The sequence below is a fragment of the Botryllus schlosseri genome, chromosome 11 (assembly GCF_051294905.1).
Source record: "Botryllus schlosseri isolate E-star chromosome 11, Bs_hap1, whole genome shotgun sequence".
In the NCBI taxonomy this organism is placed as follows: Eukaryota; Metazoa; Chordata; class Ascidiacea; order Stolidobranchia; family Styelidae; genus Botryllus; species Botryllus schlosseri.
The window spans coordinates 21266179-21284884 of NC_137246.1; the positions used below are offsets into that span (position 1 = coordinate 21266179).

At 41.0% G+C, this 18706-nt stretch overlaps 1 protein-coding gene across 1 annotated transcript in view; it reads left to right on the forward strand.

Moving 5' to 3' along the window:
• The window catches only part of LOC145450188 (ovochymase-like), a 34645-nt gene extending 16531 nt beyond the window's left edge, over positions 1 to 18114 (forward strand). Inside the window, exons 25-59 of the mRNA XM_080328693.1 lie at positions 456 to 601; positions 1045 to 1137; positions 1199 to 1328; positions 1718 to 1828; positions 2042 to 2097; positions 2171 to 2340; positions 2578 to 2673; positions 2926 to 3095; positions 3522 to 3676; positions 3750 to 3891; positions 3966 to 3995; positions 4067 to 4185; positions 4251 to 4364; positions 4426 to 4558; positions 5401 to 5511; positions 5577 to 5638; positions 5719 to 5873; positions 5934 to 6038; positions 6358 to 6512; positions 6566 to 6717; positions 6787 to 6925; positions 6993 to 7007; positions 7880 to 8019; positions 8085 to 8189; positions 8441 to 8570; positions 9370 to 9480; positions 13852 to 13907; positions 13985 to 14166; positions 14485 to 14580; positions 15473 to 15633; positions 15696 to 15844; positions 15907 to 16048; positions 16549 to 16713; positions 16968 to 17138; positions 17417 to 18114. Coding sequence (XP_080184819.1) covers positions 456 to 601; positions 1045 to 1137; positions 1199 to 1328; positions 1718 to 1828; positions 2042 to 2097; positions 2171 to 2340; positions 2578 to 2673; positions 2926 to 3095; positions 3522 to 3676; positions 3750 to 3891; positions 3966 to 3995; positions 4067 to 4185; positions 4251 to 4364; positions 4426 to 4558; positions 5401 to 5511; positions 5577 to 5638; positions 5719 to 5873; positions 5934 to 6038; positions 6358 to 6512; positions 6566 to 6717; positions 6787 to 6925; positions 6993 to 7007; positions 7880 to 8019; positions 8085 to 8189; positions 8441 to 8570; positions 9370 to 9480; positions 13852 to 13907; positions 13985 to 14166; positions 14485 to 14580; positions 15473 to 15633; positions 15696 to 15844; positions 15907 to 16048; positions 16549 to 16713; positions 16968 to 17138; positions 17417 to 17508 — 4259 coding nt within the window. The 3' untranslated portion in view covers positions 17509 to 18114. The remainder of the gene's footprint in view (positions 1 to 455; positions 602 to 1044; positions 1138 to 1198; positions 1329 to 1717; positions 1829 to 2041; positions 2098 to 2170; positions 2341 to 2577; positions 2674 to 2925; positions 3096 to 3521; positions 3677 to 3749; positions 3892 to 3965; positions 3996 to 4066; positions 4186 to 4250; positions 4365 to 4425; positions 4559 to 5400; positions 5512 to 5576; positions 5639 to 5718; positions 5874 to 5933; positions 6039 to 6357; positions 6513 to 6565; positions 6718 to 6786; positions 6926 to 6992; positions 7008 to 7879; positions 8020 to 8084; positions 8190 to 8440; positions 8571 to 9369; positions 9481 to 13851; positions 13908 to 13984; positions 14167 to 14484; positions 14581 to 15472; positions 15634 to 15695; positions 15845 to 15906; positions 16049 to 16548; positions 16714 to 16967; positions 17139 to 17416) is intronic.
• The last annotated feature ends 592 nt before the right edge of the window (positions 18115 to 18706 follow it).

Consider the following 18706-nt stretch of genomic DNA (forward strand, 5'->3'; position numbering starts at 1 on the left):
CTTCTGCATTCCTCACAACGCATACGCAGCGTTGATGCCAATATATTACTAAAACGATGGGAGCATAGAAATATGCCAACTTATGTCATCGTTAGAGCCACTGTTTTATCGGTTTATAACTGCATTCAGCCGCCCAACCATCTTATAATTTCCTATTCCACTGTTTGCGAATACAGTTGCAGCTAGAATAGAACCCATATGATCCATAATATTATGTAGTACAGTTATAGGCTGGTTAATCAAGTATTCAAACGAAAAATAAAAGCATGGATTTTGAGGTATTTTGGGATTGAAGAATTTTGGTGCAGCCCGCGAGCAATCGGAAGTGTTGATACCGGCCCGCGATTTAGTTGAGTTTTGACACCCCTGCCGTACATAATTCCATTATTCTGGAGAGCCGGAAGTCTTAGTCAGTTTTTCAATGAAAACCGGTTGTTTTCATATCTGCCCTTCAGACTCAGGTCAGGGTTGCGACACATTGCAAGTACACGAAGGAGAAACGGGATCCGTGCTGTATCCTACTGGAATCTCGGACTTTGTCGAACGCGGCAGTTATGTGAGAAATAACTGTTCGTGGCTACTCAAAGGCCCGCCTGACACGGTATGTGATACATGAATGTTATAATAGTTCGACTCGAATACAATGGTGGTCCCCGACGAATTAGGCGCCCTGATTACTATATTGGATGATCAAGCGGTTTCGACTTTTCAATATACTTCAACTTCCGCTCTACGAAAATTTATATACATATTAGCGCAATCATCAGAACATCCAGATAGTTAACGCCTTACATACATTTCCATGAACAGGATCAAAATATAAGGGGATCAAAATATTTCGTCAATGAAAATTGGCATCACATCAAAAATGCATTGTATCGAGTCTGTATATTGTATTGTGCAACAACTAACGTATATGATAGTTCGAAAAGTCTTTTATTTGTCAAAATATTCTAATTTTACTTGGTTAAAACTTAAAAATGATTCCGCGTGTGTGCAATCAGTGACTGTATTCTTCTCACGTCTGTTCCTTCCATTCTCTAGATGCTCATAATACGCATCGAAGTGCCAAGCGACCGGAGCTTTTACAACAGTTACCTCACGATTTACGACGGCAACTCGACATCCGATCGCCAGGTTAGTTTCCTCTTCATTTTTGGTAACGCGAGCATCGCCGTTATCTCTGATTCCCGCACAGGTATTCGACGGAACGGTGGCAATCCGTGACAAGTCGATTCGCGCATTCGAATCAACTACAAATCAAGTACTAATGAATCTTGATTCCCGCGACAGTCTGCTATCATTGAATATATCATGGGAAGCAGTGGGTGTGTGTTATAAATATTCGATATGTGCTAGCGCTCATGTAATATGTATCACATAGAACAGTGGTTCTTGACCTTACTGATATCATTACATCCGATAAGAACACTACCTTTTTCAATTACCCCCGTCACTTGTTACATGATCGCGAGATTTTATTGTCAGCGTATTGAATGAATTTGATCAAATAAACAAACCCCTAGAAATTCTACATTTCACCCACTCGGGGTTAATTACTAATTGGTCACAGGTAAAGAATCACTGGGATAGTATATGTGTTGATGCAAGTTTAGAAAGTATAGCCAATTGAGCGTCTTAATTTCCCAATTAGCTGGCGTGGTTGTTTGATACTAAATCACTATGGAAAGGCATATAATGGTTTTTACTGTTCAAGTTGCCTGTTCCGCCGATCAGTTCCGATGCTGGGATGGCTCGTGCATTAATGGAGCCTTGAAATGCGACAATCGCAGTGATTGTGACGACGGAAGTGACGAGAAGATATGCTGTGAGTATGCAAGAGGATATGCCTGCTTGACCCGCGCATGCACTCTTACATATCTAGAATAATTGTAAAATGTACAATCGTATATATATGTCTACATATATATGAACACAGTGCGAATACTCCATAAAGTATTAAAGTACTAAAGTGTAGTGAATGTCGATGATGCACCAAGGCCTAGGCGAAGGATTTACAAGTCTATTGATCTCATTGCAGCTCGACCAGAACCAGTCGAATGTGGGCGACAAGATATTGCCCCGGAATTCAACTGGGTAAGAGCAGCAACATATAAATTAGATCTCAGATTACGCGCGTCATGTGTCGATTGCATAATATATCTTTCAGAATGCCAGGGTGGTGGGAGGATCTATTGCCGTGAATGGATCTTGGCCCGGTCAGGCTTATATCGGATGGAATTACAAAGGATCATCGTATTTATCGTACCGGTGCGAGGCGACGATACTTAATCACCGCTGGGTGCTTACTGCGGCACGATGCGTCCAGTATACATCAGAGTGAGTCCGAGTATTTATCTTTAAATCTATATTGTATGCTAGTAAACAAAGTAGCCTATAATATTGAAATATCGAGGTACCTCAAATATATATTTCTGTGACTGGAACTTTTTGAGATCTTTCTGAGATCAGTCACAATATGCGCCTATGATGGCCCTTGGTCTTCATTTCGTAATTTATTTTCCACACAAAACATTTCCGACAAATTTGAGGCACCCTGTATGTTTTTTATTTCAGGAATTACATCGTCGTCGTGGTGGGAAATCATGATGTAGTAACTCGTTACAACGAAGACGAAATGTATCGTGTTGCTAGTAAACACGTTCACCCCAGGTAAATATGGCGTGTTTGACGTATAAATAAACAATTTTTATATACGAAAATATATACGTACAGGCCCAATGTATGCCTTTATACAACAATTTTAGTAGTTATCGCACGAAAACCATTAGCGTTAAATGTGATCTCAATACATATCATGATATCTTTAAGTTTATAGTTTTTTCGATATACCGAGTATCAATTTGGAAACGTGCCGCGAAATTTCAACACATGTTACAGATCGTTCTTAAATTCCTGTTGCAGATATTCGTCCTCGTACTATAGTAGATACGAGTTCGACATCGCCATATTGGAATTGCAAAAGTCGATCGAGTTTTCGTCATACGTGCAGCCTGTATGTTTCGCACAAAGCGACGATTTCACCGAGCCAGCAGTGGGCGAGCAATGCGTGGTACTGGGCTGGGGACGTACAGGTAGACTATGTTGTTCAATCCGGTTTCAATTAGCTTGATACGCAAATTCAACCGAGTAAAATGACGTTGCTGTTGTTGATTATTAAACAACAAATTAGATGCTTATCACCGAGTAACAGGTATACCGCGATATAAATACTGCTAAAAGTATATTGCCTGACGTTGAATTCGTGTACGTACCGTACCCCGTACGTACATCACTTCTCAATACCTAGCTGTCACGTGTAACTTGTGTGATTAGTTACATATTCCAGAATTCCAGTCCAGGCTGAAATGGAAATTATTTCTTGAGACTTTAGTTGAAAATCTAAGTTCAAGTTCAAGATACTGAGCTGCATTCTATAAATTAACGGTTACTGATTGTAAGGATATGGGACCATCGAAAGAGGCCTAATTCCGCTTATTTACCAACTTTCACTTTGCTAGATGATGGAAGTTATCGATCCACAAGCCTACGACAGGGCCGAGTTCCAATCCTGAATAGTTCCGTATGCGAAGAACAATTAAGCTATTACGTATTCAACGAAGAGAACATGATATGCGCTGGCGATCCGGAAAACGGGGGAATAGGAGCCTGCTCCGTAAGACATTCGTTATCGTTGTACCTTGCACGTATCCTAGACATCACACAATAATTATTCCATATCACTGCAGAACGATTTTGGACCCCTTATGTGCTTTCGCAATAATACATGGATGCAATTTGGAATCGTATCGAGACAGACCAGCTGCGGAAGACCCGAAGGAGTGGATGTCTTCACCAAATTATCGTCTTATTCGCAATGGATCATGGAAGGTATTTGAAAAATTCCTAGTACAAAAGTATCACTTGTATCAAATCTGATGACTGCTATCACCTTGTTTTGGCAGTGACGAATGGAACGTCGGAATCGGTGGAAGGTACATTCGAATATCATGATCCCAATTTTAGAACATTACAACGTATCAATATTCTTGTGTATATTTTATAGCGATTTACAACATCACTAACCAAACGTCTGGGACCATTTCATCCCCGAATTATAGCCCTACTGGACGATATCCAGCTTCCTCAAGCATCACCTGGCACGTCACCGCCCCGGAAGGCTCGGTAAGGCACTTACCGTACTGATGATGTCGATACGAAATCTTTATTTATTTATGTGCATTTAACAGTTGATAGCAGTCAAGTTCAACCCGCTCTTTTCCATCGAAGAATCTAACGATGATGAGCTGTGCGCTTACGATTATTTGACCGTGTATGATGTGCAAAACGGAGTGCCCGTGATGGTATGTCAAACAATCTATACATATTTTTTACGAATACTCTTCATCACATATTATTACCCAGTATAGCAACAAAAGGTTCTGTGGTAGCCTCGCGCCGCCTGACTTTGAAACGCAAGGAAATTCGCTCATCGTGGAGTTCAAAAGTGATATCACCATTGAATATAGAGGTTTTTCGTTATCATGGAAAGCAGTTGGTGAGTTTCGTCTCTCGAGAGGCCCATCATAATAATGAAGGTGTGAAAGCTCTCAAATAATTAGTTTTAAAAGTAGATAAGCTCGAAGGGTTGCGACTTTTAGCAGCTAATCGGAGGTGGCTTTCGTGACCGACGCAAAATCACTATAGCGACACTATACATGTATAGGTGCAATTGTCCAAAATGTGTTAATGTTGATACGCGAGCTATTCAGTAGTTATTACAATTTGACTGATAAAAGGGATACAAATATTTACCGAAACTGGTGTCTACTTTACAAAATGCAAATTGTAAAAATTAAGTAGATTTACCTAAACAATTGTAGACGTAATAGAAGTGCGTGTCTGCTGTCGGGTCAATAGCGAGATAACCATTACCGAGAATGCTGTTACCGAAAATGGACACAACCGAGAATGGACATATGCCGAGAACCTAACGTGCATCACGGCAACATTCGCTGTCAATTCTCAGGTGTAAATTTCTATGCAACGTCCGTCTCAGTAAGTTAGCTTCTCGGCATTAGCCATTCTCGGTAATGTGCATTCTCGGTGGTGTCAATTCTCGGTAATGTCCATTCTCGATAATAACATTCTCGGTGATGTTTATTATCGGTAATAGTTTTCTCGGTAATGGTTTTCTCGGTATTGGTATAGAACCGTAGAAGTGGAACTATAGTCTAAAAACAACCACTCGAGTATATAGGTAGTGAAAGCAACCAAAATCTACTTGAGTATTCCGAAAAGGTTACTTCATTTCCATCCACCAGTGATACCAACACATTGTATTTTCCGAGATTTTAGGTGGAGCTGCGAGGCAACTTATCTATTTCTTTCCGATTTCAGACGGCTGTGCAACTGGCGAGATGAGGTGTTGGGATAAGACGTGCGTTCCCTCTGCTTCCAAATGCGACGGAACGGTTGACTGTCCAGATGGCGAAGACGAATTTCAATGCGGTGAGCGTTAACATCTCATGCATTTCTCGAGACTAGAGACTAACATGACATTTCCATCTACACAGCGATAGCAGTTGCCGGGTCATCGGAATGTGGCAAAGCGGAAGTTGCTCCTGACTTTCCTTTTGTGAGTAAGAGTGATTAGCGATTGAAGTCAAAATCTTAGTTTTCGCTGCTGCGTTTTATGAATCCCGTTCCCTTTTACAGACTCCGCTAATTGTCGGTGGTCATCACTCCGTAGAAGGCGCGTGGCCTTGGCAGATAGGACTATATGTCGACTATGGGTACACCAAGTGGTTCACTTGCGGTGGAACTCTGATTACCGACAGACACGTACTCACGGCAGCGCATTGTATATCGAGGTTTGCGTGTTTCGTCAATGCGTCTGTGGATTTCAAATTACCCTAAACGCTACTTTATAGGTACAACGATTATCTTGTTGTCGTCGGAGACTATGATAAATCGCGTGTATCGCCTAATGAAAAGAACATCACTGTCGAAACAATTATGGTACACAGATATTACGGGTAAGAATATCATGCTATATGGGGATGATGTCGGTGGTGTATTATCGTGTCTCCGTCCTATTTGCTGCATCACTAATTTCATCTGGTCCGATATTGTGAATTTGACCCAAGCTTCAGGCATGGATTCCAAGCGACAATATCGGAATTATACTGGCAATCATTTTCAAGCCAACACGAACAAGCAAAACAAATCTATGAATTACTAACTGTTTCTTCGACAGATCATCAGTCCCAAATAGACTGGTGTGCAGCGATTTGTTAATATAACATTCATGAGAATTCCCCTCTGCTACATAGCACTATGTCGGTATTTTCTCAGAAACTACGCATACGAATATGACATTGCTATTCTCAAGCTAAGCGAATCCGTCGACCTTACATCGAAGTGGCACAAATCCATCTGTCTACCACAAGCTGGAGACACGGACCCACCGAATAACAGCACCTGCGTCATTACGGGATGGGGGGCAATAGGTAAGATGCCGAAGCGTAAATTCGGAGCGATGGTCACGCTTTCCGTGCTTCAGATGGAAGCTCGCACAGTCCGGATATCTTACAACAAGCGCACCTGAAGATATTGAACGATGCAAAATGCGACGAAATATACGACGACACCCGTACGAACGGCAGTCACTTCATATGTGCTGGGCACTATAACGATCGGGAAAACGCGTGCTTTGTAAGAGTCTCTATGATTTCATATTCTCGTTTCCCAGTGCTCACTATATTCAGCTACCTACTTTATCAGGGTGATTCGGGAGGGCCGCTTGCTTGCTTTGACGGCGAGAAATGGGTGCAGCAGGGGATTACATCTTACGGAACTGGTACCTGTGGAGAAAGAACTTTCTATTCCAATATCTCACTGTACTTGGATAGCATTCATGCTGGTGAGATTCCCGAAACAGTCCATTCATGGAAATGTGACATTCATAACGTTATTTTCAATTTTTACAGCTCTGGATTTCCAGGGTAAGTCTATTTTGGTTGTAGGCTACGCCGTCTACAGATTTTGAAATTTTACGCGGTTGATGTAAAGTACATTGCGCATTAGGGCTCTTCAAAAATGACTTTTTTTCTCAAATCGCACTGGCTACTTGATAAAATTGTTAGGTTACCTAATTTAAGCCTACACACCAAATTTGGTTCAATTCCAAGCAGCAGCCGCATTGCTACAGGAGAACAAAGTTTCTATTTATTATATAAAAATAAATACCAAAAAATTTGAAAATTTTCTGTTCACCCCATGAAAATGTTAGGTTGTCTATAGAAACGATGTTCACCAAATTTGGTTCAATTCCAACCAGTGCAAGCGGAGTTATTGCCGTCGAAAAATTTGGATTTTAATGAAATAGTATTTACGGTGGGCACCACTATAATAAATAATTAAAGAATTGTTCACCGTAAATACTATATTATTCATAATCCAAATTTTTCGACGGCAATAACTCCGCTTCCACTGGTTGGAATTGAACCAAATTTGGTGAACATCGTTTTTATAGAAAACCTAACACTTTCATGGGGTGAACAGAAACATTTCAAATTTTTGGTTATTTATTTTTATATAATAAATAGAAACATTGTTCTCCTGTAGCAATGCGGCTACTGCTTGGAATTGAACCAAATTTGGTGTGTAGGCTTAAATTAGGTAACCTAACAATTTTATCAAGTAGCCAGTGCGATTTGAGAAAAAAAGTCATTTTTTAAGAGCCCTATTGCGCATTCATTGTGACTTTAGGCAGAACCCCGTATCCGCTGTACGTTAGTAGATTCCAAATCAGTGGAATGTAACTTTATTGGTCCCCGCCAGTGCTTCTTCATTCAATATGACTTCTTTCCTAAAGATGAAGCGTGCGCAGAGTTGGAGATTTTAGAAGGGACCTCAGGATCAATTAGCTTTCCGATAAATGCGTCGGACTTCGAGGTTTTCGGCAATTATGACGGTCACAATTGTTCTTGGCTGTTCAAGGGACCAGAAAATACGGTAAGACACCAACGTCTGTAACATCCGGCACAGTATACGACCACTTTGCAACCTATTGTATACAGCTTCTAATTATACGGGTAGAGGTTCTCGATTCGAGTGGCTATTACTACTACTACGGAAGTAGATATTTGACGATATACGACGGCAATTCAACTTCCGATAGAAAGGTAAGAATGCTATTTTAGGCATACAGTGTTCTGATATCGCTGAGTATGGAATGTTAGGAAATCATGTTTGAATATCGGATGAAGTCATGGTTTTCTGGTACGCAATAATTATGATCAGGTCGCAACGCTGTGTTCGCCTATTATACATTACTAAATCTATAGCTCACCGTAACACGACTTTGTGACGCGCAGCGCGCAGCTGTAAACCTTTCATAAAAACATTCATTTCCTGTATCAATTGCGATGATTAGGTATTTGACGACACTATACGACTGAGTAGCCGACCGATACGGGCTTTCGAATCTACTTCGAATCAAGTTCTGATCAACTTCGTTTCGTATTATGGCGACGCGTCCTTCAAGATTTCCTGGGAAGCTGTTGGTTAGTATACTCGCTAAACCACATCTATTGGGCAAGGGTGTACGATGCGTACATTGTACAGCACCTGTTGCATCATGTAATGGCATCCAATAATGTCCCGTATATTCGAACGAGACAAAATAAGCGATGAATACTATACGTGGCTATATGCAGTAGTAATGGTGTAATTATTTTTCTGAAATATACATGGTAGGCTATGACATGTCTGAGTAAGACTTCAAATCTTGTAACATACGATAACATACCATTTAGATCGTTTTCGAGACGCTTAGACCCTGGATGGACTAAATGCTATCATTTTCTTGCTATGGTGCTTTCTTCAGACCCGATCGTGCGAATCAGCATGCTATAACTTTCGAAGTCACCAAATTCATCAATGCAATGGTGGCGAGTAGCGTAGTGCAGGTAGCTTAGTGCTGTAACCAAGATATAGTATGGTATGGCCACGAATGAGAAATTTCCATGTGCCATACTTGACCGTATATATAAATTTTTCTATACATTTCTCTATATATTTTATCTTTCCATACATTTTCCATGCTTTCTAATACCTCCGGGGAGTACCAGTAAAGTTGAATAAGTAAGCCTTATTTGCCTTGAAAATTACAAGGGGATATGGTTCAAAACATTGCCACAGGCTAAGTCTACTTGATTACTCCAAAAAAGTCGAAGTACTTCGTCACTGACCTGACCACCTATGTTTATTGCAAGTAGCCTTGTTGCCGGCATACTGCATAATGCATTAGGACAACTGGCTTTAAAAGGAGGCTTACATAAAATCTTTTGATCTTCATCTCAGAGGCTTGCAATTCCTCCGACTTTCGCTGCTGGGATGGCTCCTGCATAGACTCGTCTTTGAGATGCGACGGCGATTCGGATTGCGCGGACGAGAGCGACGAGAAAGAGTGCTGTAAGTCAGTGCTCTTCAACCTTTTTCGACGTGGTACACCCTTTTAAGGTTTGCTCAAAACTCGTACACCCCTGTTCATAAGGGGTCTTCAAACATGACTATTTTTCTCAAATCGTACGGCAAGGGTCGGCAACCTACGGCCCGCGGGCCGGATCCGGCCCGCCAAGCGAAATCGTCCGGCCCGCGACGAAATAATTAGTTACCACAAGAATACGGCCCGCCGTTTCGTAATGAGTTCCAATCTGCAGTGCAGCACTGCTTCGAAAAATGTCAAAATTTATAATGTTTTCTTCCACTTACGGATGATGATTCCGGAACATGTAATTCACGCACCTACGGGGCTCGTTCACTTTCGAACCAAACTCAGTACAGCGTTACGGAGAAAAAGGGTTTTTGGTCCGAAAGTGAACGAGCCCCGTACTGGTCCGGGTTCGTCATATTCCGATTTTAGAATCAGGCTGCTGCGTGAGTCGCAGAATACCACTTTTTAAATGTTAATCACATTAATAGCTCTCAGAGAAACGCAGAGATACCTCAAATGTTACTAGCGGTACTGAACTTGAATATTGCTCTCAGAACCACATTCACCACAGCAGAATCCATCACCTCAAAGATCCCCCGTGTGCCCCCATCAAAGAGTTAACGGCACAATAACAAGCACAAAGAGTAGGCCTATCTATGCAATCCTAAAATATTAAATAAAATACCGCTAATTGTCTGTGTTTCGTATGATTTGATTTTCTCTTGTCACTTTGTTATGACTACCGGAGTACCGGTACAGCTGTTAGCGATCCTTTTTATTATTGCATTGTTACGTCATATTTTGCCAATTTGGTTTTCGTATGTCCATATTTCAGTAAGCTCTTCTTGTGTCGCTAACTCCTGACAAGGCGCACACGAAAAGCCTTTGAGTCAATATGTTCCACTGTAATGAATGCAGACCCAAAAGCAATAGTAAAGATAGGACTACCCCAATAAGCATTGCTTTGTCACGTATATTTCAAACACAAGAACAACGAAACATAGAGCACTTCAACTACAAGACGCTGTTCGGCATTCCAAGCAATATGCGTTCTTCTGAAGTTTTCTGTGTCTTGGGCAAACCCGTCGGTTGCAAGTGTCACTGGCAAAACGGGTACATGCTTTGTTACGTCGAGATGCTTGCACGAGTGTATGAACTGAGAAATGAAATAGCAACTTTCCTTGAAAATACAAACATCGCCGACTCATAATCTTGTCATCGAAAATGGGTATCTAATCTTGCTTTCGTAGAATATTTAACGTCACATCTAAACAAATTGAATTTGCAACTTCAGGGGGAAACAACTAAATAACCTCACTTTCCTATACTGGAGGAGAGTAAACCTAGTACCAGCACTATACATTTGTAACTGTGATATACCAAATTTAATTAATGAATTTCCATCCGCTTTTCCGACATTCGTTCTGTACAAAATAAATTCTGACTATACCCAGTACTCCGGTTAATGTGGGCGCCAATACCATTGCCAGAAAATTTCAAATGGGCCCATTTGAAATGCCATGCAGTTGAATTGAATGACAAATTTCATACAAAGAGCATATCGCGGATTGACTTTGACAAAGAGTAAGTTCTTGAAATGTGTCTTCATCCCAGCTTGACCAACAATGCAAAAGAATAGCATCGACTTTTGGTAGCACGTGCGCATGTGAACAATAGTTTTCAACAATTGAAATTCACGAAGAGCAAGCTAAGATCACGTATCCCAACGCACATTCAGAATATGGCCTGATTCTAGCTTCATCGGACTTGTTACCAGAAGTTGAAAAGCTTTCACAAAGCAAGCTGCGCCCTGTGTCACATTTATGCTGCGTTGTTGAAGTGTAAATACATGTGTTTTGCTCTTTTTGTGATTTGTATGATTGAGATTGCAGCATTGTAGGGTAATATACCGACGTGACCGTTTAATATAGAATTAAGAAAAATTCCGGTCCGGCCCGCCAACATGTTGCGCACCTGAAATTTGGCCCGCGACTAGCAAAAGGTTGCCGACCCCTGTCGTACGGGCTACTTGATAAAATTATTAGGTTACATAACTTAAGCCTACACCCCAAATTTGGTTCAATTCCAACTAGTAGCCGCTTTGCTACGGGAGAGGAAAGTTCTATTTACTATACAAAAATAAATAACGAAAAATTTGAATTTTTCTGTTCACCCCATGAAAGTATTAGGTTGTCTATAAGAACTATGTTCTTCAAAATTGCTTCAATTCCGACCAGTAGAAACGGAGGTATTGCCGTCAAAAAAATTGGATTTGAATAAAATAGTATTTGGTCACAGAGTCTATTCGCAGCCAGTAAGGCAGCCCGCCACGCAAATTTAGGCTTACCATATTTTGGAAATCTAAAAAGAGGACACTTTTTCAGAAATTTGAGACTTGCGAAACCGGAGAAGAATTCTAAAAAACCGGTGAATTTTTCCCACTTGGTGATCAATTGACTATAAAAAAAGGTCATCTTTCCGCTCAGAGCTCAAGATATCGTTTTTCTCTCCGCATTGCTAGGTGGATGACTAAAAAAAGGTCAACTTTTCACTCAGAGCTAAAATCACAGTTTTTCACTCCGAAATACCAGCCGGAGCGTCACTTCTGTGCTGATTTATGGCATATCAATTTGCTCTAAATCTGACCTAAATTTTCAAAAAAGAGGACAAAATCTCAAAAAAAGAAGACAAAAGGGCGTCCTCCGAGGACACTTTAAAAAAAGTCAAAAAAGAGGACAAATCCTCTTAAAAGAGGACGTATGGTAAGGGTAACCCTACGCAAATTGGAATTTATTTCGTGTCAGAGCAAAAACAGCATGATATAACGAACGATATTCAACCTAAATGTAACAGTATTGGGGGGAGAGTAGTTAAAGCTACTGCTGCAGAAGCGGTAATTCAGATCAGCGATGATAGCAGGCGCACCAGCCTACTGCGCATCAGGCCTGCCACACACCACACACAGTCGATAGTAGCACATGGGCTGCAAGAGATGTCAGTAACCTCAGATCGTATGCCGCTATACACAGTCTATTGTCGCTAATTTATATCACTTATAACAAAATACTAAATTGCAAATGTATGGCGAAAGATTGGACATACAATTGGCATTTTAAAACAAAAGGGTTTCGATTTCAATATGGAAGCTGTTTCGACCCTGGCTAGCTACGTCACTTCATTTATGTGCATTGCGGTATTTATTAGCGTCGGGTAGGAAGCACGGATTCAAAAAGTCTGAGCTATCGCGGCGGTTTCCTCACAAATCAATAAAATACTAATGACTAGCTGAACACATGTTTGTTAACTGCATACTTTACAACACCAAACGGAACCATTGGTCTATTGCCGACGGCTAAATGAATAAAAGAAATATTTGCTTATGACATCACAATCAAGCGGTGTACAGTATTACACTTGAGATAACATTGTACCATATTGCTCGTTAACCTGTGCGTCAACCTGTCTGTACTGACCTATAAACTGGCATTTGTGATAGCTAGCCATCGGCTCATTGTAATTTGGATCTGGTACACCCCTGTACACCCCATCCGAGTGGTACACCCTTTGCGAATTCTGGTACACCCTAGGGTGTACGACCACCCCGGTTGAAGAGCACTGCTGTAAGTAGTTCATCAGTACTTCCAGTAAAGTCAGTAGGATTTCAAAATTTTGAGACGATACCGATGTCTATGGTATATGATATTTTGGTCGATGAAGCCAATACAGAAATGTGATATCTTTTAGGTAGAAATTGGTATTCAAATTCAATGAATTTGAAAAAGAACTAAGAATGTCCTCATAAAAAATCCAACAGCACTTAAAATCCACTCATTTGGAACAGCTGAGAGCGTGGGATGTGCCAGTAGCGTATAGGAATGTTTAACAGCGCCCATCATCGAGTCACACGTCATAAACTTGAGAAATCAGACAACGTTGGTATGCCCGGTTCATATTTACTCTAACCGTTTCCCACTCGGGAGCGAGAGGGGCCTGGTCGAAATCCTGGATGCACAAACCGCACAAACCCTTTCCGATAATAATCTTTATTATCACGAGTATACGGGGTTCGTCACTCAATAAGTTAGTCCATTGGTTTATTCTCGGATCGACATACATAGGTCTTCCTTACTCGTTTGAATCCTTATAATGCGTGGTGACAAAATTTGAGAGTTAGTGACATTTCTCTCTCTATGTGGTGACAAAAGACTATCCCTATATACTACTGACTCTTTTGACATGCCGAAAAATATGGTTCGGAGCGGGTCGATATCGATATGTCCACGGAGACGGGCTTTAATTATAAGTATACGCTCATCTAGACACCGTATTACCTGTCACTTGATTTGCAGCTAGGGCGGAAGATATGGAATGCGGCCGGCAGGACATCGCACCCGAGATTATGTGGGTAAGTTATATCGTTGGAATCGGAATTAAGGAGCATATAGCGATACTTTTGATTTATGTCCCTCTCTCCCGGCGCAGAATACACGAATCGTAGGAGGATCAGTCGCAAGAAGCGGCTCCTGGCCCTTTCAAGGTTATGTTATCCAACAATACAGCTGGTCATGGTCGAACTATACATATTCTTACTACAAATGCGAAGCTACTATCATAAATGACAGATGGGTGTTAACTGCTGCTCGATGCTTGCATTACAGTTCAGCGTGAGTATATGTATTTAACGGTTCGATTTTAGTGCACTTGCAGCTGCTTCCTTATATTAAATAGTCGACATTTTACTATGTGCGAATTCTTGAAACTGTTGGCTGCATGTGAGGAACTCAGTGCGCTGGTTACCACTGTATGACTATTTTCGAACGCATTTTGACAAGGCTTTTTACTATTGTTTTGGTCGCATGATGTTATACAGTGAAAGTTTTCAATTCATGGATTATTTAAATTGTTTAAACGGGGCTTATCTAAAGACTAGATGCGTTGAAACATTGGTCTACATGTGTTGAGGAGTCCTGCAATTATTTCAGACGATTTCTGAAGGTGGTTGTGGGGAATCACAGCATCGCCGATGATTTGAACGCAGTCGAGCGGTACGACGTGTCGAATATACATCTCCACTACAAGTAAGTCGCTAAATTGTATGAGAGGGAAAATATTGGCACAAAGTGCGTCCCATATGTAGGCTACGATGTCATACTTCATAAAAACATCGGAGTAAGTATTGTTATAAGAATATTTCTGGTTTCGCGAGACCCAATAAGCTAAATGGCCAGTTTTGTATATTTTGGCGTCAATTATAAGAGTGTAGAATACTGAAGAAGGCACATTTGGAATAGTTGAGTTCATCCGAAGTTTGCAGAGCACCCTATACAAAACTATAGAGGCGCAAAGTAGCCAGGGTTGATACTCCCGTAGAAGTAGAAGTGACTCGGTAAATGTCTACTGAATTAAAAGTTCAAAATAACTTTAAATGGACACAGCAAATGAGGGCCGGTCTGTTATAATAGGAGGCAGGTACTTTTGAAATTGTAAGATTCCCCTCGCGTCTAATGCAAAATAACCAATGACACACGAATAGGAGGAATTATCAAGAAAACCACCAGTTGTCACGATACAGGGCTGCTTCCTCCAGCTGTTGTGAAAATGCCACTCACATAAGCGGTGAAAACCTATCCCAAAACTATTTTCTATGTATCAAAATCCAATGGGTAAAACGTACCTAGTTTTAGTGGATGTAAAGTCTAAATATAAATGATAACCACTCGAGTATAATGCAAGTATAGGCAACACCGACTGGAGTACTCTGAAAATGTTCTTCGTGATACTGGGCACCACTATACCTATACGTGAAAAGAGTGTCGTGTAGTTATTTGTAAACTATATAGAGCCTGTCTTTTGTAACAACGAAATGAATTATACTTGCATCTTGGTGAATGACATGATCTATATTATATTATATGCTATTCGTGTACCAACACACTATCTATATTACGCTATATACTATTTTTATTTCAGCTATTCGAGTTACGGCTTGGAAGATGACATCGCTCTACTGGAGTTGCAGACTTCAATTCAGTTTTCTTCGTCCGTGCAACCAGCATGCCTGGCTCAGCCCGATTCTACTGAACCTGCGAGAATTAACGAAGAGTGTGTTCTGTTGGGGTGGGGAGAGTCAGGTATAACCCTGAATTCGACAATATTAAACACGCCGTGTACATAATTACGAAATTCTGTACAGAGGGAAGCTATCGGTCTACAGACCTTCGACAGGGAGTCGTTCCGATAACAAACAGCTCCATGTGCGGTGACGTGTATTACGGACGTTTCAAGGACGACAGGATGATATGCAGTGGCGATCCCAACTCTGGCGGTAGCGGAGCATGCTACGTAAATACGTTGTGTTGCCTCCCATGCGGATTGCGAGAAGCTGTTGGAATTCTTGTCTTTAGAATGACTACGGGCCGTTGATGTGCTACCGAGATAACGTGTGGGTGCAATTTGGCATTGTGTCACGAGTTCAAAGTTGCGGATACAGCACGACTGTGGATCTGTTCACGAAAGTGTCGTTTTATGCGGATTGGATCGCGAATGGTGAGGGAATATGCTCGTGATCTGGCAAATTCTTTTACTTCGTATGTGGATTGTGGGTTTGCGCTTTTGCATTGCAGACATTACGATATCGACATATCTCTTTGACATTATCTCTAGATGTGCTATTGCTGGGCAGTGCGAATGTAAATCGCATAATGTCATAACTGCAATATTCCATGAGAGACAGTTCCGGACAACCTACTAGGCTATTACTACATCCATACGTGAGCGTCGAAGCCGCTGAACTTGGAAATATCATTTAAGGCGAAACGCATGCGTCTGGCATCATAGTTTCGTTGTGTATTATAAGATTTATAAATCAAATGTACTTTTGGAAATCCCACCCCATAAGTATCCGCGAAATATGATTTCCGGGGCCCACAAAAGATAGTCAATTCACGGGATGGACAAACACACCGGTCGTGATCATTTCCAAGCTAGAATCTTGTTCATTCGTATATATGAAATACAAAACGCTATTTTATCCATTTCCCTTTTAGTCACTGGAGGAGCGCTTCCTGCCTCACAGTCCAACACGACCGATTTCTCGGGAATGGTAACTACTGCGACCTATACATCGTCTCCGGGGTCTACGTCAGGTTTTCGATCAACTATCTCATCAGCTTCGGTTAGCGCAAACAGTATTTCGGATACGTCTGAAACCGGTAGGTATTTTGATATCCGGTCCGCGCAGCACTCTTAGCAAACTGTCGGAAGCATCTCGACGTGGTTGGGATGGGGAATTATGCGGTCATTGCGATAATGATACGACAGCCGATACGTAATCGTGTGTACGTCAATATCCGATACATATCTTAAAACAATTGCAGGGTTCGAGATCAGGTCTATTCTGCTATGTTCTTTTACGCCTTGCCACGTTTCAATATACATAACGCTATTTTGTACATTTCCCTTTTAGTCACCGGAGGTACGGTTCGTGCCCCGCAGTCCAACACGACCGATTTGTCGGGACCGGGAATGGGATCTACTGCGACCGATACATCGTCACCGGGGTCTACTTCAGGTGTTCAAGAAACTATCTCATCAGCTTCGATTAGCGCAAACACTCTCTCGGATGCGCCTGAAACCAGTAGGTATTTAGACATTCGGTCAGCGTAGAACGCTAAGCAAACTGTCAAAAGTTAGTCGACAGGGTTGGGATGGGGAATTATGCTGTCATTGCGATAATGATACGAAAGCCGATACGTAATCGTGTGTACGTCAACATCCCGATACAACCTTAAAACAATTGCAGGATTCGAGATCAGCTCTATTCCGTTATATTATTTTCTGCCCTGCCCCTTATATGTCGAAAACGTATTTATTATATCATATCAACCAACACACCCTTATCCTCTTTTTTCTCAGGGACTACCAATACCACCGCAAGCGATGCTTCCAGATCGATAGTGCAAATTGGATATCTTTTACTACCATTTTTGGTCATTGCGCTGCTGTAGACCAAGTCATATGCATAAAATGATCAATATTTCCAGAAGCCGGTCTATAGCAAGTTTTTGGCACCGTTTATGCACGTTCATTAGTGCTTGAATTTTCCACTGTAAAATTCACTTGAATGTATTAAAACGTTTGTAGATTACTATCATGATTTATATTGATTATTTGTATCGTTATATGTATATATTACCGGTCGCTGATTAGCAACTCATTCACATCTATATCATGGTATCTGTTCCGTAGAATCCAAATAATACGCTGTGGTGGTGGCAGATAAACCACGTCATGTCTACGAATACGCATAACTTGATTTTTACCTGACAGAAAAGATAAATATGCAATGTATAATACAGTCACTTCATATATCAACCATGCCTAGAATCCATCTCACGTAAAATGGTTGACTTCAATGCACTTGAAATGTTTTCACAAATACCGCCACAATGAAATATTGATGTATCGTATTCGTATCCGTGTGACCTTTTGTTGCTATACTGTGATTTAATTTATGATACATTCTGTACAATAAAGTTCATTATATTTCACAGGTTCTAATGTTGTTTCGCACATACTTTGCCAATTATACTTCAATAAATATATTCTTAGCAGTGCAGTCTGATGCAGACATTCCCTTTATATGTGAGTAAGCTTTTCCTTGTGAGTATTACGGCCAACGGCGAACGTACGGTATTTACCGTCAGCGACGTTGAAAGTTCAAACTATGCTCAACGAAGTCAACGTTTTGACAGTACACTTTTTACCAGTCTTGTGCTCGTGTATCTACGTTGGTATCCTTTGATTTTTATAGCCTACAAACTAGTAGGACCATGTTGTGAGATCTCAAAAGGAGGCCACTTTTCGAAAATTCTGAAAGCTCCAGCACCGAACTAGAAAACTGATGATTTTGAACATTTTTTGACCGATAGTACTGTGCTGACCAAGAGAATGGTCATCACTTTCACTCGACTCCCGATTCACCCGATTTTTTTCTCACGTTAGTTGCATTTTAATCCTTTTTTGCAGAAAAAGAGGACAAATTCCCAAAAAAAGAGGACATTTAGGCGTCCCCCGAGGACAATCTATTGAAAAAAAGTCCTATTAAAAGAATATGTATGGTAACCATATGAACTAGTAATTATTGTCACTCATTATTTCATTGTGTGTATTGTGCCTTCCTTTATGGTAGGCCTACACTCCTAC